Source organism: Neopsephotus bourkii, unplaced genomic scaffold (genome assembly GCF_033783945.1).
Source record: "Neopsephotus bourkii isolate Nb327-2 ecotype Australia unplaced genomic scaffold, CSIRO-AGI_Nbou_v1 NB_53, whole genome shotgun sequence".
NCBI classification, from domain to species: domain Eukaryota; kingdom Metazoa; phylum Chordata; class Aves; order Psittaciformes; family Psittacidae; genus Neopsephotus; species Neopsephotus bourkii.
The window spans coordinates 11279480-11305075 of record NW_026900570.1 but is presented as its reverse complement, the minus strand read 5'-3'; the positions used below and the strand labels follow the sequence as shown (position 1 = coordinate 11305075).

The 25596-nt window shown below is 38.9% G+C and overlaps 1 protein-coding gene across 5 annotated transcripts in view; it reads left to right on the top strand.

Moving 5' to 3' along the window:
* Positions 1–24900, top strand: part of WAC (WW domain containing adaptor with coiled-coil) — a 59287-nt gene extending 34387 nt beyond the window's left edge. For 4 of the 5 annotated variants that reach the window (XM_061350985.1, XM_061350976.1, XM_061351002.1 and 1 more), the window contains 7 exons: positions 4778–5023; positions 6964–7086; positions 8098–8246; positions 14309–14427; positions 19205–19391; positions 22533–22660; positions 24769–24900. In XM_061350985.1, coding sequence (XP_061206969.1) covers positions 4778–5023; positions 6964–7086; positions 8098–8246; positions 14309–14427; positions 19205–19391; positions 22533–22660; positions 24769–24838 — 1022 coding nt within the window. In that variant the 3' untranslated portion in view covers positions 24839–24900. The remainder of the gene's footprint in view (positions 1–4777; positions 5024–6963; positions 7087–8097; positions 8247–14308; positions 14428–19204; positions 19392–22532; positions 22661–24768) is intronic. The other variant, XM_061350993.1, reaches the window with a different exon arrangement.
* The last annotated feature ends 696 nt before the right edge of the window (positions 24901–25596 follow it).

Genomic DNA, 25596 nt, shown 5'->3' with positions numbered 1-25596 from the left:
ATGAATTTGTGTTGACAAAGGTGTACAGACCAGTGTGTCAGAGTTACAAAGCTAAAGGACTTAGATTTGTAAATATATATAACTTTTCTCAGTATGCTGTGTTCATTTTGACTGTTTCATGATGGCTGAGGCTTCAAAGGCATTTAAGAATTACAGGACTGTATAATTCTCAGCTGTATAATTCTCAGCTTTTTAATATCCTAGTACATGTTTTCGAAATTAGGGAATAATATGTAAATTTTGAAAAGTAAATTTAATTGTGTGGCAAAACATACAATGAAATAGTCTCTCAAAGCAGATCAGAAAAGGAGAGGGAAGAGAAGGGAATTAGAAGTTTCTGTTTGTTGAAAAAGCAGGGGAAATGCTTACATCCTGGTGAGTGATAATTGAGGATTTTTAAGAGACAACATTTCATCTTGAGTTTTGACTGGTGTTAACTTTAAAGATGAAACTTGCAAGTTCTGTCTAGGGTCATAAATTAAACCGGTTTTAAACATTTGTAATTGTATTATACAAAAAAATGGATGTGTAAATATTGCGAAGCTTTGATTTATAGGCAGTATTTCTTGGATTTATTTCTGTGAAATCAAGTGTCCAGTCTGGGAGCCATGGAGTAAGATAGGGTGCTTTAAATTAAGGTGTAATGAAAGTTGTAATTATACAGAACTAATGTGTAGTCTCTGTTTTTTTTAACATGTTCATTTTCATCACAAAGAAGTTTCCCATGTAGAGAAGAAAACACCCATTCAGGCTACTTAACACAAACAAGAAATACTTTTTTATTTCCACAAATATTTTTTACTTTTTTTTTTTCTGACAGAAACAGGTTTATACCCTTTATTTCACTATGAATAATTTAATTTGTGAAGTGCAGTGGTGCTCTTGAGCATTCATTGTACTCTATATCTTCTGTGATGTTAAATAAGAATTAAAATATGATGTGCTTGCAGGTAGTCATGATGGTAGTAGGGTCATGATCATAGAGATGTGTTCAACATTTGGACTGATGGTTTCATAATATTAACCATCTCAAAAGATTGGAATGATAGCATTAAACACTAATTTTTTCACATAATTTTCTCTAGGTGTTTAATCTGGGTGATCATGCAAAAAAATGTCTTTTACGGGTATATTTTAACACATACTTAAAATAGAGCAGATTCTCCTGGAAGGCACGCTAAGCCAGCATGGCTTCACCAAGGGGAAATCCTGCCTGACCAATTTGGTGTCCTTCTACGATGGGGGCTACGGAACTGATGGACAAGGGTAGAGCAGTTAATGTCATCTACCTGGATTTGTGCAAAGCGTTTGACACTGTCCCACACAACATCCTTGTCTCTAGATTGGTGAGACATCAATTTGATGAATGGACCACTCAGTGGGTAATGAACTGGCTGGATGGCCGCACACAAAGAGTTGTGGTCAATGGCTCAATGTCCAGCTGGAGACCAGTTACGAGTGGTGTCCCTCAGGGATCGGTGTTGGGACAGGTCTTGTTCAACATATTCATCGCTGACATGGACAGTGGGACTGAGTGCGCCCTCAGCAAGTTTGCCAATGACACCAAGCTGTGTGTTTCGGTTGATACGCTGGAAGGAAGGAATGCCATCCAGAGGGACCTTGACATGCTTGTGAGGTGGGCTGATGCCAGCCTCATGAAGTTTAACCATGCCAAGTGCAAGGTCCTACACCTGGGTCAGAGCAATCCCAAGCACAGCTACAGGCTGGGCAGAGAAGAGATTCCGAGCAGCCCTGCAGAGAAGGACTTGGGGGTGTTGGTTGATGAGAAAATGAACATGAGCCGGCCTCAGTGTCCGCTTGCAGCCCAGAAAGCCAACTGTATCCTGGGCTGCATCAAAAGGAGCGTGACCAGCAGGTTGGAGGATGTGATCCTGCCCCTTTATTCTGCTCTCCTGAGACCTCACTTGGAGTATTGTGTGGAGTTCTGGTGTCCTCAACATAAAAAGGACATGGATCTGTTGGAACACATCCAGAGGAGGGCCACAAGAATGATCAGGGGACTGGAGCACCTCTCATATGAAGATAGGCTGAGAAAGTTGGGGCTGTTCAGCCTGGAGAAGAGAAGGCTGCATGGAGACCTCATAGCAGCCTTCCAGTATCTGAAGGGGGCCTATAAGGATGCTGGGGAGGGACTCTTCATTAGGGACTGTAGTGATAGGACAAGGGGTAACGGGTTAAAACTTAAAGAGGGGAAGTTTAGATTGGATATAAGGATGAAGTCCTTTACTGTAAGGGTTGTGAGGCACTGAATGGGTTGCCCAAGGAAGTTTTGAATGCTCCATCCCTGGCGGTGTTCAAGGCCAGGTTGGACAGAGCCTTGGGTAATGTGGTTTTGTGTGGGGTGTCCCTGCCCATGGCAGGGAATTGGAACTAGATGGTCTTAAGGTACTTTCCAACCCTAACTATTCTATGATTCTGTGATTTTGTCTGCAGTAATACAGCTGCAGAATAGTGTCTCCATATTGTGTAAAAGAAAACTGGACTTTGTTTTGTTACATAATCCAGTTTTTATTTTTATAACAGGGAAAGTTACCCAAGCTGAAGTAGTTTCAGAGATGTCTTGGAATTCACTGGTTTTGTATGACATATTTTGAGTTTTTTTATTCAAGAAATTAGTAAAAACCCAGAACTGAACTGTTCTTAAGGTTTCTCTTCACTGCATTATTAGCTTGAGTTTGTCTTTGATTAAGTTCATTTTCTGTTCAAAATTGCAGCATGGGTGAAAAATGCTTCCAGCTGTTTGGTATGGTGGTGTGGTTTGAAGCTCAGGTATTGCTTATGTTAAATTAATACAGTAGTAAATTGCTTCTTTACTTAAGGTAACTCAGTCTAACAGCAAAGACAATCCTGACTCCATTAAATATATTTTAACAGTTTTTAAGATGGCAGTTACTTGGGTTTTGATTTTGTTTGGGGTTTCTTTTTTCTTTTTTTTTTCTTTTTTTTCTGTTTTGTTTGATTTGAAATTAGGGCACTTTGGTTCTGTTTGGAATTATTTTTTTTTGTTGTAAGATTCTCAGAACTGTAGGCTAGGAGACTTGTAATATGTAAGTACTAACATGATCCATTGTGCCCAGTTCCTTTGCTCTTGTATGCCTTTTCTTTATTCGGACCAAGTTTAAACTTACTGTGTTTTATATGGTAAGATTCTTCTTTGCTTTATGTGTCTTGAGTTGCAGTTGTCTTAAGTTTACTTTAAAATCCACGGTATGTAATACTTCTATAACAAAGACCACTACTAATGCCATTTTTAAGGGGCGGCTAATACCTAATCATCTGTTCTAGTCACATGTTACTGAAGACCATTTCTTGTCCCTTCATAAGTTCTTTTCAAGGATTCTGGGCAAACCACCAAGTTGCTTTATAGATTGTCCCAAGGAGCTTGTAACTAGATAAAGCTGCCTTTTAGAAATTTACCCAATACATCAAAATATATTTGTGTGTTCTGGCTGATGCATCCTTGCAAGGTGTCAAGTTTGAATTCTTCAGTGTTTTTCTTTGGTTTAGATTTCTCAGCTACGTGACTAGAAACGGCTTTTTTACCCAGTATTTGTTACCTGTTGTGAGCTATTACTATTGTAGCTGCGTGAAAGCTGAAGTCCCCTTTCTTTTTACTGAGCTTTCCAGTCTCATTTGATTTACATATTGATACTTCCTTGAGTAATTTATTTTATTTTTTTAGGGTTCTTCTCCAAATTAGTCTCAAAAATTGCAATTGAGACTTCCAGACAGCAAGCTTTTAGAAATTTTGTAGCATTTTATGCTTACATAGTAAAACAGAACAAGAAATTTTCATTTTTTCTTTACTAAGTTACCCTTTTCTTACCTTATCACCACTCAAAAGGCGTGAAATACGCCTTTTAAAGTACAAAGACTTTCCCAGCCAGTTATTTTAGCTTTCATTTGGATTTTGCATCCAGGGTAAGATCTTGGATCTATATCCATCTTTCCACTTTTCATCCAACCTGTTTGGTGCTGTAGAGCCCTTAGTATTCACTGAATTCAGGGCAGAGGCCTCTGACGGGTTTGTTGGGGAGAGAAGGAGAAGCTAAAATTGAAAGAGTGGTCCAGGCTTCTTGAAGGAAGGATGTTTGAAGTGACTGATGGTACTCCTATAGTAAGTGGAAATACTTTTCAATGCAGGAATTTCTCACAGTACTGGAATGGAGGAGCAACTTTTATGTTAACTGAAAGTAAAATTTAATTAAATAACTCATTAATTAGAACAAATTGCCATACAGTATAATTGAATTTAAGTACTTAACATTTCTTTATATAATAAGTCTTGATATTTGCTAAAATGAAATTAATGAATAAAGGACGTAAGTCTTGCTGCTTCAGGAGAAGCTGACAGGTTTGAAATTAATTATGGGTAGATATATTTTTAGATGTTTTTCCACTCTGCTGTGGGGATGTTAACAGCTCTTGGTTTATGTTCATAGAATTTTTGTCCCACATTTGTTCTAAATCTGGGGGGAAATCTGTTTTCTGACACTGGCAGTTTTCAGTCCAGTATCTTAAAGTGGAAAATTGTGTATGTGTTCATAATAAATGTTAGGTTCAATAGCGTAAATTACGCTAGGTACAGAATATCTTCAATTTTTGTTATATTAATGGTGGGCTTGTTTTGTTGTTTTTTTTTCTCACAACATTAGTTAAGCATTTGATCGTCTGAATTTAATATGAATATTATACTAGTGTGAAGTTGCCAGCTTATATTGGGGAAAATGAAAATTGTTGTCTGTCTTCTGTTCAGAGTCTGCATCTGTGGACAAGTCTGTATCCCATTCTTGCACAACTCCTTCTACATCTTCTGCTTCTGGACTGAATCCAACTTCTGCGCCTGCTTCATCTGCTCCTACAGTTCCTGTCTCACCTGTTCCGCAATCTCCAATTCCTCCGTTACTTCAGGACCCAAATCTCCTTCGACAGCTGCTGCCTGCTCTTCAAGCCACATTGCAGCTTAACAATTCTAGCGTAGATATATCCAAAATCAATGAAGGTAAGGAATCTTTAAAGTTGATGTCAGCCCTTACTTATACACGAGTGTATTACTGGATACTAAACTGTAGTAAATGCAAGCCTTACTTTAAATGAAAAGTGAAAAATGAATCCCTAGATAAATTGGGGATTGTCACTGGTTTTTGTTCTGTTAAACCTTTTTAAATGATCCAAGTAACATATAGGGGTATTAAGCCATAAATGCTGATGTATGGATCAGTCTAAGTGAGACTGGTAACTTAATTGCTGTATCAGCATTCATCTGTTGCACAAAACTTAGTTAGAACTTTTTGTTCTTTTGTTCCATGCAGTGTTCTTTGTCTCCTGTAGTTTATGCTGCTATTCTAATAATACTTGTTTGTGAATGCTGAAATTTTTAGGGGTTCTTAAATCTTGTTGCCCATCAACTTTTATCTTTAGTATATTTTAGCCTCTCTGAAGTTTGCTAGCAAGTTAAATTTTGTGCATGTAATTGGTGTATCCCTTAGATTTTTGTCACATTGGCCTAGTTTTTTCAAGAAAGTTTATAACTATAGTGCCTTTCAATGCAAGAACAGGCAGAGCTGATGCATTTGGAATGTAGTTTTATCTAATGCAGCGTCTGGATGTGGCAAGTTACTGATGAAGAAACTGGTGTGGGATTTTTATGTTTGCTTCTTGGAACTTGTGTACTCTTTAATCAGAGATTTAAATAGGAAGCAAAACATTTACATGGAGTGCCCAGAGTTAATTGACTTCTTAAAAGTGTAAATCATGAAAGTCAAAGTAGTCAAATCTAACTATTATGTATGTTATGATTACTTACAAGGAAAAACTGCTATTTGTCTTCTTTTTAATCAGCAAATATTATGGCTTTATTCAGTACCAGTAGGTGAGTAGGTTATTGTTTCTTCCTGTGCAGGGCAAACCTTTTAAAATTGTAATGCACAAGGTTGGTCTAAAAAAGTAGGAGTATCATTGGCATAACTGAATAGCAGCTGCATCTGTCTCTGAGTAAGAGCGTTTGGTGGTGGTCTGATGGCTTGAGGGCCTGGCTGGCAGGTCCACATGAGCAGAGTGACTTTACCTTGTGCAGCAGGACTCCCTTGCTGTGCACATGATACAGAGTTATTCTGTGTTTGTGCCTGGTGAGTCTGTTTTTTCAGACTTGTGCTTGGGTAGGGTGTGTTCAGGAAGAATCTCACAGAGCCTTTATCTGCTTTTTGAGATTAGTTCAGAAGCTGGGTGTCATGAGCTCATACTGGAAGATGCTCCTCCTGTGTAGTGCAGTTTTAAAATGGTTGAAAATTATTAGTTTTTTACTGGGGCTAAAGGAGAAGGAGGGTAGTGGTAGAACAAGATGGACAGACAGTGATGGGACAGCTAAACCCAGAACAAATAAGTTTGAGTTTGGGTAGGGTTTTTTTGCGTTTGTTTCTTTTTTAAGAAGAAACACCTAGTGTCTGGATTTTGAACTTGAAAGATCTTTTTCCTTGAACAGGAAGTCTTCTTCCCTGTCATTCCCCCCCATCCCTTATAGTGAGTTAGTGTGATACTGCTTTTTTGCCTTTTTAAAATTTATTTATCATTGCAGTTTAAAATAAAAAACTCCACACATTCTACGTATTGCAATAACAAATTACATAAATGTTCTTTTCATGTTTACAAAAATTACTATTGATCCATAAGGTCAAGCTGAACAGTTTAAGTTCTTTTCTAAAATAATCCTTTTAATGTATGTCTCAAAAATAAAACTACTAAATAAAGGACTTGGTTAGACATGCCAAGCATTTGTGGGTTGAATTCAAGTAATTGAAAAAATAGTTCAGGTGGCTTTTTGGTCTCTTGTGAATTGCTGGAACAAAATAGGGAAGAAAATGAGGCATAATGTGTATTTAGCCAGTTTGAACAGTTCAAAGTGATGTTGTAGAATTGTCAGTAAACCAGAATGTTTGTTTTTAGTTCTCACAGCAGCTGTGACACAAGCCTCTCTCCAGTCTATACTCCATAAAATTCTTACTGCTGGACCATCCGCTTTCAATATCACTTCCCTAATTTCTCAAGCTGCACAACTGTCTACGCAAGGTATTCAGTCTTCTTTTCACTTACATATAATGGTTGCATTGCATTTTTTAAAGGCCAATACAGCTGAAACTCAAGAGAAGCTGTCCCTTGTTATCTGTGGCCACCTGGTGTGGGAGATATCAAATGACTTCTTTTTCCAAAGATAGGATAAGAAATTGTTACTTGGGGAGCAGGAATCTGACATGCCACTAAGTAAATGTGCTTTTCTGTCTCGCCTTTTGGGATTTTCTTTATACGTTGCCTACCTATGTGAGTAATGTGAAACATGCGCAAGACCCTCTCAGCTTATTTTGGACCTTAATTAATGTCCAGTATGAACCACAACTTTTCCTTGGTTCAACACCCTTCTTGTAATACTGTGCAACTGTGACTCTTGCAGGAGGCCATAAGTTTGTAAAAGAAAGTTTATTCTCTCTGGTGGGGAGTTTTGTCCAGTCTTCTGTAAATAGTGTTTTTCGTCTTCCATGCAAGGTTATTCCTTCAGGTGTCTTCAGTAAATTCTAGTTTGTAACGTAATAAAGCTAGAACCTTAAACCAAAACAGCAAATACAGTCATGTTATTGAGTAGGTAAGCAGTATTATGCTCATTTTAACCAGTAACTAAAACATGGGCAGGGGATTGTTGGTAGTGCCTAGGATGGGGGAGTAGGTTTCTAGATACACTATTCATGCATTCTTTTGGTTAAATTGGGTTGAGCACTCTAAAATAGGAATCACAAATTAAACTAATTTAGGCTTTTCCTGTGTAAAAAGTATCTCATAATAGCTTTTTCTCTTTTTCCCTCCCCTTAAGTTTTATAAGTGGAGCATTTGGGGAAAATACAATTCTTAAGTTAGGATTGTTGATGAACATTTGATTCTTCCAGTTGTTCACCCCCCCAGCAGTCTCAAAGTGAATATGTTTGTGTATTACCTAATGCAGCATACTCCAAAGTACCAAAAGCAAATCTAATTTGCATTTAAGATAGGATATGGCTTTATTAAAAAGAATCCTTCTTTTTTTCCTTGCAGCTCAGCCGTCTAATCAGTCTCCAATGTCTTTGACATCTGATGCCTCATCACCAAGATCATATGTATCTCCAAGAATAAGCACCCCTCAGACTAACACTGTTCCGCTTAAACCTTTGATGACTACGCCACCCGTATCATCGCAGCAGAAGGTAAGCTCCTTTTATGTCATACTGTAATAAGAAACCATTATAAGTAATAAGTATTGCTGCTTTATATTCATGTGCTGGCAGTTATATATAGGATGATACAATACACATGCTATCTTTCCCAGTATAACCAGAAACAACTGGAAGCAACTACTAGGCTGTATTTTTGCCATACAGTTCTAGTGTGCAATTTTAGTACACTCGTCTGTCCTTAAAAATATTGTGCTTGCTTCAGATGCTGTCTGGAAATACTACCAAGAGATCAATATTTTAATATACTTAAATGAAAACAAAAACTTACTCCAAAAACAACAGCTGATGCAGTACTCTAGCCATTAGCCAATAAAACATTTTTAGAATGGGAGAGAAATTCTTAGAGAAGCTGACCTGATGCAGTCTCAGATTTGTTTTGGAAATGTTCTAGGTGTTCACAAGATCAGTAATATTATGTCCCTTTCCCTTCCTGCCCCTTCACCTCCCTCCATTCATTCAGAATTACTTAATGGGATCAATGACAAGGAAACATTAATTGAAATTAACAAACAAGCTGATAAGGTTCTTCCTAAGGATGAAGCAGAAAACAGAGTAGAAAAAGTAGAAAATGTTGTCTTTTTTTTTTTTTACTCAGTGTGTGTGTGTGTTGGGGTAATCTCTGTAGCAGGGCACTCCTCAGAGGTAGACCACTTTCTGTAGAATCTGAGCTCAGTATTTCATATCCTATAAATGGTGAAATTGTGTAATAAATAGAGTTGAAGCTGAGACAGGTTAATTATTTTGTCTGTCCAGCAGATCAGAGATTGTGTTTTGATGTGTACAGATGTGGAAAATAGATGTAATTAGGGGCGCTCAAGATGGACTTCCTCTTACAGGTTTTCTTTTTAGTTAAAGGCTTGTGATTCATATAGAGTAAGAGATTCTGGGTTCAAGGACCTGTTAGGAAGGAGGATTTTCTTACTAAAGAGGACTGAAGGCAGAGCTATGGGTTTGCACCCTCTGGTGGAAGGTAACCTTTCATGTTCAAGATAGTTTTGTTGTGATGGGTAGAGCTGCAGGGCATAAAACTCCTGTGCCTTTTAGGTAAGAAACAAAAATTTAGCAGTTACAGTGTTGTTCTGACTGTGAAAAATAGAGGTTCATTAGGGAGTTCCATTTGGACCTCTCCTAGAGGTTTGCTGCTTGCATGCAATGAGAGTCTGGCTATCTCTTCATTCAACTCCCTGTTCTGTGGTCCACACACACATACCAGCACCCCTCTCTGCTTAGCTCAGGCATCTTTCTATAAATTTTCTGCTTGGAAGAGAACTTCTGATATCAGTTTGTTGTGACTGACAATAGTACAGTGAACTGTGAAAGCCTCATGTGTGTACTAATCTTGCTAGTTGTCTTTTGTTTCTGACCTTAGAGTGCATCCTGAAACACATCCCATAGCTAGGTGACAAGGAATGAAATTATCAAATAGGTTGATCAGTAGAATCAATAGATTTGAAACAAAGATGGGAGAAATCTTACTAAGTTGTTTACTGTTAGAACTGGAAGTTGATTTATTCTGGTCTCTACAACCCAGAGATCTATTTCCACTTTGAAAATAAAGTTGTGATTGTCAGCTACATTACAATCATGGCAAAAGCATTTATCCTTGTTTTATAAACTTGACTGCTTTAGTGTTTATCAGCTTGCTACAGATGTTTTCCTACAAGTGTGTGGACAAACTTGAACCCGTTGCCTTTCATCCAGTATAAAGGGCAGCATTATTCCTATGAAGTAGGTGTCATGGTAGTAGACTATGCCATAAGAGAAAGTGACGGGAAGCCAAGCCTTTTAAGTGGGGCCAGGCTGTCTTGTTAGGCTGACTGTCATTGAATGTATCTTCCCTCAGGTTTTCAGTCAAAGCAAAAAACTTGGGGGCTAAATATGGCTTAGAAAAGAGTTGATCTGAAATTTAATGCAGGTCGTAACTGCAGCAATGCTGACATTCCTCAAAAACGAACAAAAAAGCATGTTGGTTATTTTTTGCTTTGTCTGAGAATCTCCACTTACATGCAGGGTTCTGTGATCGTCTCTATTTAGTGACTTGGAGTGCAGGATTTCACCTCCAGCCTTTTCAAAGTAGGGTGTTGTATGTTTTATTGACACTTATATAGAAGTTCTTCTGAAAGTGAAATCTGTATTTTGATGAGCATACTCTTGACACCTTCTGAAATTACTGTATTTTCATAGAATCATAGAATTGTTAGGGTTGGAAAGGACCTTAAGATCATCAAGTTCCAACCCCCCTGCCATGGGCAGGGACACCTCGCTCTAAACCGTATCACCCAAGGCCTCGTCCAACCTGGCCTTGAACACTGCCAGGGATGGAGCATTCACAACCTCCCTGGGCAACCCATTCCAGTGCCTCACCACCCTAACAGGAAAGAATTTCCTCCTTATATCCAATCTAAACTTCTCCTGTTTAAGTTTTAACCCATTACCCCTTGTCCTATCACTACAGTCCCTGATGAACAGTCCATCCCCAGTATCCCTCAGATACTGGATGGCTGCTATGAGGTCTCCATGCAGCCTTCTCTTCTCCAGGCTGAACAGCCCCAACTTTCTCAGCCTATCTTCATACAGAAGGTGCTCCAGCCCCCTGATCATCCTCTTGGCCCTCCTCTGGACTTGTTCCAACAGTTCCATGTCCTTTTTATGTTGAGGACATCAGAACTGTACACAATACTCCAGGTGAGGTGTCACGAGAGCAGAGTAGAGGGGCAGGATCACATCCTTCGACCTGCTGGTCACACTCCTTTTGATGCAGCCCAGGATATGGGTGGCTTTCTGGGCTGCAAGTGCACACTAAAGCCAGCTCATGTTCATTTTCTCATCAACCAACATCCTCAAGTCCTTCTCCACAGGGCTGCTCTGAATCTCTTCTCTGCCCAGCCTGTAGCTGTGCCTGGGATTGCTCCAGCCCAGGTGTAGGACCTTGCACTTGGCATGGTTAAACTTCATGAGGTTGACATCCGCCCACCTCACAAGCTTGTCAAGGTCCCTCTGGATAGCATCCCTCCAGCGTATCAACTGAACCACACAGCTTGGTGTCATTGGCAAACTTGCTGAGGGCGCACTCAATCCCACTGTCCATGTCACCAACAAAGATGTTGAACAAGACCAGTCCCAACACCGACCCCTGAGGGACACCACTTGTCACTGATCTCCAGCTGGACATTGAGCCATTGACCACAAGTCTTTGTGTGCGGCCGTCCAGCCAGTTCTTTATCCAGTGAATGGTCCATCCATCAAATTGATGTCTCTCCAATTTAGAGGCAAGGATGTCATGTGGGACCGTGTTGAACACTTTGCACAGATCCAGGTAGATGATATCAACTGCTCTATCCCTGTCCATCAGTTCTGTAGCCCCATCATAGAAGGCCACCAAATTGGTCAGGCAAAAATTTCAATCCATCCTTCCTTAAGATTGTACCACAGTGAGGTAAGATTGCACATCTGGTTCATTTTTGAAGCACTTACAGTGTGCTTGCAATTAAAGTGTTAAGTGTAGTAAATTTCTGAGTTACTCATTCTAAACTATAATGCCTTTGCTTCAGAATGCTGTTAATCCTTATGGACTATTGTGCGTTGTTACATGTATTGGCAAGTTTTTATTCTCATCGCTCTGTCAGGAAGTTAACTCTTACTACAGTAGGATACAATAACCATAAAAGCTTTCTATTTTCTAGGTACGTCCAGTATTCACATAATCCAGTTCTGTAAAATGCGATTGAGATGAGAATTTAGGTGGTGCTAGCTCTGGTGTGAGCATGCCTGGGTTAGTGCTGCTTTGGATATGTCAGTCAGGCTATATTATCCAGTTTTAAGAGTCTGAGGTGAATTATGCATAATCAAGATGTGGTGCTGTGCCAAGACACAATTGGTCTCGAAGCACAAGGTCATTGACTTAAGGTGCTTCTATGCAGCAGGTGTAGACAAATCTGGACTGGCATCATGCAAGCAGAGCCCAGTGCCGGATACATGGATACTTGGGTTGGCTCTGGGAACAGTGTAATACCATTTTGCACAGCGGGACCTCTTAGGGGGTTGCATGGACGTGCCTCTGTTTCTGAACTGAAGCTGGTATGTCTATGTAGAGGGGTGCTGTGTGCACATGGCAGCTCAGGTATCACAGGCTTCAGGATCCTAGGCTTCACATTTTGCTGTTCAGCTGTGCCTGTGTTGTAGGGTTAGAAACTTCTCAATTTCTGCACTGTGAAGCACGTTACACACACCTGTCAAACTCGGTGAGAATGTAGCTTGTGCAATTATTTTTATATAGCCCTTCATATTTTTCTGTTCCTTGTACACTTACAGTTTTTGAAACACTTGGAAAACAGGGAATAGTTCAGAGGTGTTGTGGATCGTTTATCTCGCAAATCCCAGTTTTTGTTCACAGTCTGTGGTTTTATTTTTACCAGCCAGGGACCTAGTCAGTTTTCCAGTTTGGATGTGTTATCTGATGGACTTTGCTTTTGAAATTGTTTCTTCTGTTTGTACAGCCTGCACAGTTACCTCTGTTCACAGGGTGAGCAAAATAGAGGCATTTAATAGAAAAGTTCATGTCATACATTTCATAAAGATACTTTGGGTGGAGTTTTTTTGCTTTGTGGGTTTTTTTTCCTAAATCAGTTTATGAATTACTGTTTTGCCCTGGCCCCAGCTCTATAATCCTGTTGATTTCAACACAGTAAGTGGTCTTTTTTTTTTCTTGCTTTTTTTTTTTTCTTGCTTTTTTTTTTTCTTGCTTTTTTTTTTTTTTTCTTTTGGTGAAGGTTTTTAAAGGTGGCTTTTCCTCTTAGGTTCAAGATTTTCAGTATATTTAAATAAGCAAAGTTATGTCTTGAGTTTGCTTTAGCAGGTACTGTCTGGCTTGCCCTCTGGGGTTTGAGTCTTTTTCTGAAAATGAAGAGAATTTCTGGAGGTTCAGATGACCACTGGTTAGTAATCTACACCAGCTTTATGTCAACAAATGCCAGGCAGGATGCCTGATAATTGTTGTTCTCTTTATGGATCTCTAGAGCCCATTTTGTTTCTCTCCCTCTTTCTTAAAATTAATCATTTGATTTTTCCAGAGTGAGGGATAAATACTGGAGCTGCCTCCTCTTTTGTGTGTACTTGAGAAGGGACAGAGGTAGACAGATTATGGAGAGCAAAAAGTATCTCCTAAACTCCACTTACGGTAATTCAGACACTAGCGCATTCCACACTTTTCATCCTATTGTAGTTCAAGAATCCCATTAAGAAGACTGTATCTTGCTGCTGGTGAATCAGTATCTTCAATGTGAATGTGTCCTACCAAATTAAAAAAAAAAAGCTACTGGTGCTTTTTCCCTTGGTAAAAAGGCTACCTTTTATTAGTCATGCATTAGTTCAGAACTGGCAGAACAGTTGAAAAGGGAGAATAGCAAACTGATAAGTATGCTTTAGGTTTTTTTCCTTCCTTTTCTCATAGAGATGTTAGAAAACAGTTACAACTCAACATGGTTTAGTGTGAGGTGTCCCTGCCCATCATGGCAGGGGGTTGGCAGTACATGATCTGAAGGTGCTTTCCAATCCTAACTATTCTGTGGTTTTGTGATTCTGCTCTTAGCATTATGTAATATGTTCTCAAGTAGGGAACTTTAAACTTTTTAAGTGAAAATTTTTCTTTGGATAATGACAGTTCTTCTGAGGTTGAAAATGAGCTTAGTACTTACATGGAAGATATGGTTAAAAATGAAATTGAGTTAAACTATTTTACCTAATAAGTTTGCAATATTTTGACAAGTCAGATGGATGTAAAGTTGCTTCTGTTATGTCTGTTAAGGACTCTTTCTGGTTTTTGTAAGAAAAGCTATCACAGCTGTGAACTAGAGGAGATCTATTAAAAAAAACAACAAAAAAAAAAACAACACTGTATGAAGAGTATAAAAATTCTGTCAACAGAAGACCTCATAGCAAAAGCCCCATTGGACTTGTGATTTCTGTGTTTTCATTTGGTTCTTACACTTGGTGTTTATTGTGGAGGAAATCTAATGAATTTCTGAACTTTCCAGGTTGCTACTCCAGGTGTTAAACAAGGACCAGCTTCACAGGCAGCACCTCAGCAGCCGGTAATAGCTGACAAGCAGGCAGGTCATGAGCCTGCTTCTCCACGAAGTCTTCAGCGCTCAAGGTATATTGAAATACTTCTTTTTTTCCTCTGGATCCCATGTGTGTTAATATTCAATTTAGGCGATGCAGCTAAGTACCTTTGTTAACAGAGCTAATGTGGTATCTGCCAGAGCTATTGGAGAACCACCGTTAGAGTTCCGTTCACAGAAGCAAAACAGAATTCCTATTTCTGCCAGCCCTTCTGGAGTCAGTTTTGCAAGTGATTCAATATACTGTGATTTCTGAGTTTAGAGGTTTTGTTTCTTTCTATGCAGTTACAGAAAGCATTATAAAGCATTAAATGCTTTAACTCCGATTTGCTCCATGTCGTCCTGGGTTCATGGAGACACTGTGATGTTCAGCTTAAGGGTGTGAACAGAAGCGTGTAAACATTTCTAATAAGGTCATTAGACTTTTATAAGGAACTGTGAGGTTTTGGGGGAACAGCTCTCAGTCACAGACCTTTTTGTCCTTTACTGATCGCCTTTTCTCCATAGGAAATCTTGCTAAGGAAGGTAGTCTAATGCTTGGAAATGTTCGGTATAGCCTGGAGTCCGTGTGAAGTGGTTCTGGTGGACATTTGACTTGCTGATCCATACTCTACCTTCACTTCGGGTTGCAGGGCTTCCTACTCTGTCATAACTATTACCCACATTGAGTTGCCTTAGGGATCCACTGGCCCTCTTGCAAGCCATTGCTCCTCATGGCATCAGCATTTTGCTGGAGCAGGGAAGCTGAGTTTGTCCCAGCATCTGTCCTGCTGAAGTAGAGGGGTCATGCAGGTACCACTGTCATGTATTTGAGGAAGAGGTAGTGCACAAATAAAGAGTGTGAAGGCCAGTATCAAAGACACTGTGGCCATATTGTTCAGTATCCTGTATCTTTCAAATAGTTACATGTTTGTAACTGTGGCATGTTGTGCATCACCAGTTCATGCATTTCTCTCTCTTTTGGAAGTGTCTTATTTGCAAAGAAATAGAAGATGAAGAAACAGGTGGTTTGGAATAACCTGTGCCACTGGTATTTTAGTCTGTTCAATGTAGTGGAGTTGAATGAAAATGGGCCAGATCAGATGCAGATTTACTTATCTGCAAAAGATTTCCTGAGTCTGGATGGTATTTCTGAATTGATAGAAAACAGATTACTCCTTTGTGGGTGAAAGCAGTCAGTCGGATGAGGGACTGCTCTTGGGGCTAACTCCCTTTTTTGTAGAAATGAACAACAACTTAGCAACCTGAATTATGGACAGGGGGTCCAAATAGAGGCTTTATGAATTAAGGTTGCATTTTTCTACAGCTTATATACAGAGTTAATCACAGCTAGATTTCCTTTGCTTTTACTGTTATTAAAAACTTAAAGTGAATGGAGCTAAAATTAACTTGTTTGGGAGCAAGCATTGTCTAAGAAATATGTCAATAGCTATTGATAAACTTTGAAGTTGTAAACATTTTGGTCATACGAATTAGGAAATGAATACAACGTAGGCATACAGTGAGTCTTTTGGTAAGATATGATTGCAAAGCCATGCAGTGTATTATGGCTGCTTTAAAATTGAATTAAATGAGTGCTTCCATAATTAATACTTTCATCAGGTTGAGATAGTTCTCTTTATTTCCAGAAAAGACTGGGGATGTTTTTCCTTTACCTTAGAAAATGCTAAACTTCTGGAGGGGGGAGGTGTGTTGGTGTTTTTTGTAGGCTGTAAGATTCTGTACTTTGTAGACCAGCCATCCTGGTCTCATACTATTGTACAAATGGTGTTTGCCTCTCTGGAAGTATTTTGAGGCCTGTGGCATAGTCAATTTTTAACTTACCCAGCAGTTCAGCTTTATCGAACCATTAAAAAAAAAAGTAGGAATAGTTCCTATTGTTGCTGAATTCGTAGCTCCCCCTGCTGCTGACACAGAGGTGCTAGGATATTTTGTGACTGCATTTTATTCATAATTAAGATATAGCTTTTTTTTTCTTTTTAATGAAACCCACAGATTTTATTTTCCTGAAATGTTTCTGACGTGTTAAAGAGTGATTTTTACTGATGAAGTAGGAGTCTGAGAAGCCAGGTTGATAAAGAGAGTGGAGGCAGGTCGTAGGGGAACTTTGATCCTATTAGAGCTAAGGGGTAAATAAACATTGAAGGTGATGCTTCAGTTCTGCTTAGTTAATTTAGGCTTTCTCTGCACCATCAGTATGCTGACCCTGTATGAATACATAGAGAATAATTTAGGTTGAAAGGGACTCTTAGTTGTGATCTAGTCCAAGTCCCAACTCAAAGTAGGACTTGAGGCTTGAATTGCTAAGGACGTTGTTCAGGTGACTTTTTTTTAATATCTGTAAGCAACTTCTTCTGTTTGAGTACCCTTACGGTGAAATGTTTTTTTCCCTCTGTGTAGTTAAGAGTTTCTTGTGTTTCAGCTGGTGTATACCTGTTGTCCCATCACTGTGCTTCTCTGAAAATAATCTGGCTGTCTGCTCACCCCATAGGTTGTTAAAAAAATAAGATCATTCAGTGCCCTTCCCTCAGCCTTCTCTTATCCAGACTGAATAAACTTTTAGCTTCTCCTGATGCAGCGTATGCTTTAGCCCAATAGTTATCTGTGTCGTCCTCTGCTGGATTCTGTTGGTGTAGCAGTTTAATTCTAGTGTGGTTTTGAGCTCCCCATTGGACAGTGCTTCAGGTACATGCTCTGAAGGGAAGAGAGAAAGTGCTTTCTTCAATCACACTCTTGCTAGTACAGCCCAGCATGTGCTTGGCCTGCTTTGCCATGGGGATACATTGCTGATTTGCATTAACTTGTCTGCCAGGATCCTCAGGTCCTTTTCTGCAAAGCTGCTTTCTGTTTGCTCAGCCTATGCTGTTCCATGGAGTCACTCCACTCCAGGTGCGGGACTTTGCGTTTGCCTTTTTTTGATCTTGGCTTCTGTGTGTCCATTCAGGTCCTTATGAAAGCAGCCTACGCTCTAGCATATTAACAAAATCTAAATGCCTTTTCTGTCCTAATCAGCAGAACATTTTTACAGTGAAGTGTTTGCACTTTGCAGTAAAGTGGTTTTGAAGTAGTTGGGCCAGTTACCAAAGAGAACTCGAGCACAAAACCAAAAACCAAAGAATACTTTCCTTCCCTACCCTTCATTACATCATATATTCCTTTTGAACATTCTACCTGAAATTAAGGGAAAATTATGTATACAGCTCTAATAAAGCTGGCTGCTAAAAAAAATCTGCTTTTTTTTTAATATTATAAGGCTTTAAACAAGTGTGGGGGTACTGGAAAGAATGGAATTAAAGTCTTTGCTGCAGAGCAGTGTGCTGTACCTAATTTGTTGGCTGTTTGTTTGGAAACCTGCTGTAATATTTTGCAACTGTGAGTGATTAGCATAAATGGCTAGGCATTGGACTGTAAAGATAGTTGCATTATGCTAGGATGTTTTCAGTCCTCAAGGGGGTAGGTTTGGTGATGAATTAAGATTCCTCTCAAATTTGTTTTTGGTTCGTATTACTTTGTATCACTTGTAGGCAAGTAGTAAGAAAGTTGCAAGAAATAGACTGAAATTATGGCCTGTGTTAAAAAGCTGCTCCCAGTGGAAGAGTGATTGTAAACATAATCTTACAAGTAAATGCTACATACTTAGGTAGTATTACTATTTCTCAATATATGTAGTGTCAAAGAGCATCTTAACTGTGAGGTACCATAACAGTTAGGATGCTAGTGATGTTCTTGTCTCCTGCTCAAGATTATTGCTTCCTTTGTCTTCCCTTAATGGGTGGAGAGGGCAGGGCATAATTTTCATCCTGGCCTGTCCTTGTTCACATGGATAATCAGTGCTGCTTCCACCCCTCCTTAGCAGATTAGAAAAATGGAGCCCCTTTGTGTGGGGGGGGGAGGGTATGATTGGACTAGTGCTGGAAAAGGAACTAAGAGTGTAGAGGCCCTGCTTCGCAAGGGATGGAAGAGTAACAAAGGTCATGTGCTGAAACATCAGCTTCTTAAGCTTCCCCACTATGGGTTATATATTTCTCCCAGTGCGAATTCCAGTTTCCTAGAAGACCATATCATCTAGATGGCAGTGTTTACAAGGATGAGAGAAACCCCCACATTCTTATCCTTTGGAAACAGTGATACACCAAATAGCTCTTTTGATGCTGGGGAAAGTTACTGTGGAGTTTTCTATTGCTGATAGTACAGAAGTTTGAGAACAGCTACGAATTCTTTACATGTAGCAGAATTGTGCAGATACAGCTCTGACAGTTGTGTCGGATGTGGTTGGGCGCATGCAGTGTGAAAGTGTTGTGTTACTGCTGGCCCTGATACATGGGTTTCTGGACACAGGGAAAGTAAAATTAAGTATCAGTGGTTTTTTGCATATTTTGGGGGAACTTCTGTAGCTTATTCGGCTTAGTGATAGCTGTTCAGTTGTACATCATAGCTTTATTGAGAGAAGTGAAACAAAAAAGACATACTTCACTGAGAGTTTACCATCCAAGTGTAAGTTGGAGCATGAGCATTTGCAAATTCAGAGTACAAGAGTTCTTGTCGATTAGTGAGTCATACAAAGAGATGGAATTTTTAAGAAGGCAACCCCCGTTACAAGCAAACAGCCCCTGTTGTATTGTAGCACTTAAGCACTTCCCATGCAGGTAGGTTGTGGAAGAGTAGGACAGGTTTGGGCTACCAGAAATACTTACCTGTGGTTTAAACGCTGTCTGTGTTTTTGTGGCTGGAAGCAATGAATTTTTAGTGTTTGTAGGTTTACATATGTATTTTTAATGCTCACTTTTTTTTTTTTTTTATTTCTTCTAGTACTCAGAGAAGCCCATCACCAGGTCCAAATCATACCTCTAGCACCAGTGCATCAAATTCAACACCTGCACCGCAGAATACATCTGTACGACCCACTTGTTCATTAACACCTACACTAGCAGCACACTTCAATGAAAACCTTATAAAGCATGTTCAAGGCTGGCCTGCAGACCATGCAGAAAAGCAGGTGAGTACACTTGTGCTTTGTTCCTTCTGACAGTACAAAATGTGTAGCTTAAAAATCTGATTTTCTTAGGGAGGTTGCTTTTTCTAGGAATTACAGGTATTCAAAACACCCCTGATGCTTGGCCTTAGCCAGAAAAGAGGAGAGGGGAAGAGAGATAGGCCAGACCTGCGGGTATTACATGTGATTGCCATTTAGCAGTTGAGTATTTTTAGTCTTGCTTAAAATACTAGAGCTTTTGAAATTATTTCAGATGAATAGCAGTCCTCGTAACTATTTTCTTACTGCCAAAGTTCTCTTTAAATTCACAAACAACATAAATTTCAACAGATCTTTCTACAATAATGATATTTCTGTTATGTGGAAAATGTTATGATTAGATGACAGTTAAAACTCTTTGAGACTACCCCAGTCTGAGTCACCAAGTTTTTAGTTCTACGCAGTGAAAAAGGAGCCCTGCCTTGTTTGTTGTACCCAATTTTTAAGATGATGTAGAGGACTCAGACTGAATTTGGGCTATTTTTACATAATGGGAAATCCAGTAGAGGTTTCATGCATATTTTATGATTTCACTGCATGAAACCTATCCTGTTGTGGTAATGCAGGGAAACTGGATGCATGTCAGCTGCTTGGAATGTATTACTTAAAGGAACTGTATTGGTTATTGAGTCTAGTTCAAGTTGTTTCAGAGGCAGCCCTGTGTGACACAGTCAGTGTGGAGTATTAATCTTACCTAGCCCAGTTTACTTTGGTCTTTTGAAGAGTGGTTGCATGCTGGTTCAAGCCTGCACTGGAGGCTTTTGGGTAGTAACCGGAAGATGACTCTTAGAAGTGTAGTCTAGACTGATACCCTATTTGGACTCTGGGGTACTTGTTTTGTTTCTTTTCAATAATTTTTAAACCAAATTTTAAGACATTACCACCTGTACTGAGGCAGATGACTGAGCTATTGCTGTGGAATGTGCATTTAAAGAAATGGTGCAGCACAGCCACTTCTCTCAATGGCTGTGACCCATAGTTTTGATAGTGTTATTTTTCACTGTGTACTGAATTGGCATATATTGTAATGCAAAAAAATACAGATTTTTACAGTTGATAGCTTATATTTTTGTCCTGCTATCAGTAATAAAAAGGCTTTTTTAAAAAACACCTAATGCTAGGTGGTTGTGTACTCAGTTGGATACTTTCACTTTTGTGCCAAATGTTACATGCTGTATTGTCCTGTCTGCTCTTTCACATGATTTCACATGACAGTGTTGTTGATAGTTTTGATACTAACAGTTGAGGGACTTAAGTCAGATACTTGCTATAAAAGAAAAGGTGAATGAAACTGTAAGAGCAATACGTAGTGAAAAAGGTAAGCTAGATGAAAGCAAAGAGACTGAACTGTGAGCAGTGGTTTCTCCAGATTTCTAACCAGATGCAGAGCTTAAACTGGAATTAGAGCATAAAAGTATGTCAGAGTAAACTGAAAAATAAGTAAGTAAGGTGATTTGGGACAGGCATGTGTTGAAGCAGTCAGACTTGAAATGTGCTGTGCAGTACTTGGTAGCTAAAACAGTTCTTGAGCCGCTAGCAGTTATCTCTCAATCTTAGCACTTAATATGGAAAACTGGAAAATAATCCAGTAATGTGGTTAATTAAAAAAGAATCAACATAACTGTCTTTAAGGAGTGTGAGAAACAGAATTGTGGGTAGAGGTGTGTAGGGAGAAAGTGCAGAATGATGGCTTACTGGAGACCGAGGTTTTCCTGGATGTCAGTACACTCAGAAAGGAAACTTTTAATGTAGGGAATTAGAACACAGCTTGTTTCTTTGAGCTGGACAAATGCCAGAATTGATGAAAACCTGGACTAAATACCATTATTTCTAGGGAGGAAAGATCAAGTGTATGTGTACTTCAGCGGATGTGGATTAGCCCCAGCGGCTGCGAAGTAGCTGTTTGCTCACTGCACACACACGCACACACCCCCCCGTAGGATGGGCAAGAGAATTGCAAGGGCAAAAGTGAGAAAACTCATGGGTAGAGTAAAAGGCAGCTTAATAAGTAAAGGGCGCGGTGAGGAGTGATGCAAAAGTAGTCTGCTTACCTCCAGCCAGTCCCTGAACAGTGGCAAGCCCTGGAAAACTGCCCCCCAGTTTTACTGCTGAGAATGCCATTTTATGGTACAGAACATTGCTTTGGTCAGCTGAGGTCAGCTGTCCCAGCCTTGTTCCTTCCCTGCCTTTTGTCTACCCACAACCTGTTTCCTGGGGGAGAGGCAGAGAGAGAAAGGGAGAAATCCTGATGTTGTGTAAGCACTGCTCAGAAATAGCTAAAATATTGGTGTGTTATCAACACTGTTTTGGTCACAAATCCAAAGCATATCACCAGATGGACTGCTAGGAAGAAAATCAACTCCATTCCAGCCAGACCCAGTACAGCAGAGAGTAACATTGCTAAGTGTGCCACTTGCAAGAAATACACTTATTGCAGTGTGATACACAGGACCTCAGAGTAATTATACTAGTCCCCTTGGTGCTGTTGAGAAGTTCTGTGGCATCATTTACCGAGTTCAGTGACAAGACTTTTAAGAAATGCACAAGTTTTGGATGTCATACCTTCCAAACTTATATTTCTGCTTGTCCCCACCTGACTAAGTGGGGATATCAAAATAATGGAAGAGAACACCTGAAGAGGGTTTCAAAGTTGTGGATTTTTTTCTGTATAAGGTAGCTGGAAACAAGATGGTATTCAATTGGGGGGTTTGTCACTAAGGCTTAATTTAGATGGGAAATTTAAATCTGCCATTGAAATAGTGGATGGAGACTTAAATACCTGAACAAGTTACTCTGAAAACTTGGAGCCCTGTCATGTCCTATCTTTCAAGATGGCTGGGTAAATGTTTGCTAGGATCAATAAAATCTAAACCACCCCTGCTGTAGCATGGGCCTGGGTTAGACATTCTCTTGGCAGACAGTTTTGTTCATTTCTGATTCTAAATGGGCTTTTGTAGAGAATTTAATGTACTTCTGATTTAATACTCCCTTTTGAAGTTAGAGTGCCTTGCTGTTTCAAGACACTTATCCAGCAGTACTCTGGCTACAGCCACTTGTTTCCAGTGCATGATTCAAAATCCTAACCTTTATTTATAACCATTGCAGGCATCAAGATTACGTGAGGAAGCCCATAACATGGGAAGTGTCCATATGTCAGAAATTTGTACTGAATTAAAGAATTTAAGGTCTTTAGTTCGAGTATGTGAAATTCAAGCAACTTTGCGTGAGCAAAGGTAAGTGTGTGCTCTGTGTTTATTTTTAAAATGGTAACTTTCAGGATGGTATTAGATTCCCATTCTGGCATTGTTTTGCATGAGCTATATTTGCTGATGACTTTGTAAGTATGCTAATACTTGCCAGGTTTGCAAGCTGGCTTCTCTTGGTACATTTTACTTGTTTCTGACACAGAAACCTCTTAGTTTCCAGTGAATAGAACCAGATACACATTTTCTGTATGTATTTTCACGTAGTAAAGTAGTACCTTTCCAGATACATTACTGCATTATGAAAAACAGAATAACTCCTCTTAGTTCAGCTTACTTATAAAATATTTATGCATGATGCACAGATCACATAGGTGCAGCCCTGCATGGTTTATACTGGTCTTAAAGACTACAGTTTGTATGAGGCATTTGGTAGGCCTAAAGCAACAGCAAATATGAACAGGTGTGGTGGGTATCACAAACTAAGGGAGAATTAGTGTTTTTACTTAGGAGGCATCTGAGAAGATCTTGGGGTTCTTCAGTGAGGCAGCGATAGCAAAGTAGACTTCTGCTTCTTAAGTCATTAATAGCAGGTCTTCTCTGTAACACTGAAGCAATACAGAGATACGTTGTTGAAGACTGTTGTGCAAGGTTGAAACATTTAGACTTAAAATATATGCTGAAACTTTTCACTAGTAGTCATGATCCTAAATCTACTTTCATATTCAGTTTCCCTTTTGAATCATGTTACTCGACCTATTAAGTCACACTACATTTTGAATACAGTGAATCTGAATTACTCTTTTAAGCTGCTTTAGTAGTGATGCATGCTGTTTAAATAGCTGTCTTTATCCTAGAAGTTCTTGCTTTTTGGCAGTTAGTGAAACAATCCTTTAGTTGAAAGCAAGTCATAATATATTTACAAATCTTTTCTAATAAAGAACAAAAAATATCCATTACTTCTGAAAGTTTATTCATATCTTCATTATATAGATTAAAATTTCTGTAGTGTATTTAATGAACCGCTTGGTTTCCTGTAGGTTTTATTTCCTAATGTTTCATTTCTGGCTCTGGGTGCATATTTGAGCTGAAATAACTTGTCAAATATCATTGTTCAGGTCACTAAATAGCATCTTGCTTCTTGTATACTGCATATTCTTAAACTATCAATGGGTAATGGATATCAGTGGATATTATGACTTAGAGTCTATGATAACATGTTTCTTTTATTTTTACTGCAATCCCAAGTATGTGGAATACATGGCATAAGTAACAATTTGGTGGGGGAAGGCTTTTGCAAAGGATGGGATTATCGAAGCTGATAGTAGATGCTTTTTCTGCATCAGTTGAAGTTGCTTCAGATGTCACAGATTATTTATATGAAACTTCAACTTTCCTTGAATATTTTCTTAATTCCACATGCCTGCATTACACTTCAGCATCATGAAAAGATGTTTGAAAATATTCATTAAAAATTATGGGAAATAGTTATGTAAACCAGACATTCATTAATCACGATAATTGTTTATGTCAGTAGAAGGAGGAAAAACGCATGGGGAATTTCTAAGCCAGGTGTAGCTACAACTTCTTTTCTTAGATGCCTTTTAATGATCAGGTATTTTGAGATTTGAGCTTACCATAACTAGAGACTACCACTACCCACAGAGACAAATACTAGGAAGAATAGAGAGTGTTGCACCTGAAAGAAAACTTGCTTCTTTAGGAAAGATTTAAGAGTGCCTTGTGTTCTTGTACAGTCTGAAAAACTGCATGACAAAGGCACAATACCATACTTCATAATGTTCAGTTGCTCAGTATATTCTTGCAGTGTCGTGCTTTTTTGGGGAGTTAAATCCAAATGAAGAGCAGGCTTAAACATAACTGCATATCAGTCATGAGGAAATATAGCAACTTAATTTTCTGAACTAAGATATCAAACACAGCAGGTCTCTGCATCTGCATACAGTGCTTATAGGTGATTGAACAGATGTGGGAATTTAAAAATATTTGAATTTTATTAATAGAACTAAGGAGCATGGTATTTTTCCTGAAATTACAGAATTATGTATGTAGATACTTAATATCTGTGTATAATGGAATTAAAATGTTTATACTGATCTATTTCTGTTTTCTTGCAGGATACTATTTTTGAGGCAACAAATTAAAGAACTTGAAAAGCTAAAGAATCAGAATTCTTTCATGGTGTGAAAAGTTGTAAACAATTGCACATGGTTTTGAGTACAGGAACTATTAAACTGTTGTCCAGTCTTGACACTTTTGAGCTGCATTTGTGTAGACTTTGGACCGTTGAGCTGGGCAGAAAAAAGTTGACATGGGGAAGGGGACAGGAGGGAGTCAAATTCAGGGGAAAGATACAAGGATGATTTGTAAAACCCTTGAAATGTAGATTTCTTGTAGATGTATTCTTCACGTTGTAAATATGTTTTGTAGAGTGAAGCCATGGGAAGCCATGTGTATCAGAGCTTAGACATCCAAAACTAATCAATGCTGAGGTGGCTAAATACCTAGCCTTTTACATGTAAACCTGTCTGCAAAATTAGCTTTCCTTTCCCCCCCCCCTTTTTTTCTTTTTTTTCTTTTTTGTTTTTTTCTTTTTTTGTTTGGGTTTATTTTTTTTTAGTTAATTTATCGTTAAGAAATTTTGCATTTCCTAAAATTCAATGCAAGCACCAGGCGATCTGTGTCTAAGGCTGCAACAACTTGGGTAATGTACAAAATACCATGAAACAGCTGTTTCCACACTTGCACCGAATCGAGAGCAGTGCTTCTCCATTTCTGTTTTACAGAGAAATGTTTTTCATTTTCTGTGTTCCATTTCCCCGTGAAATCCTAAATCTGATTTTATCAGTTTTTTTAATGCTTCTGATTTTCTCTTTTCTTAAGGCACTGTTGCTATGGCACTTTTTCTATAATCTTTTCATTCCTGTGTACAGTAGCTTAAAATT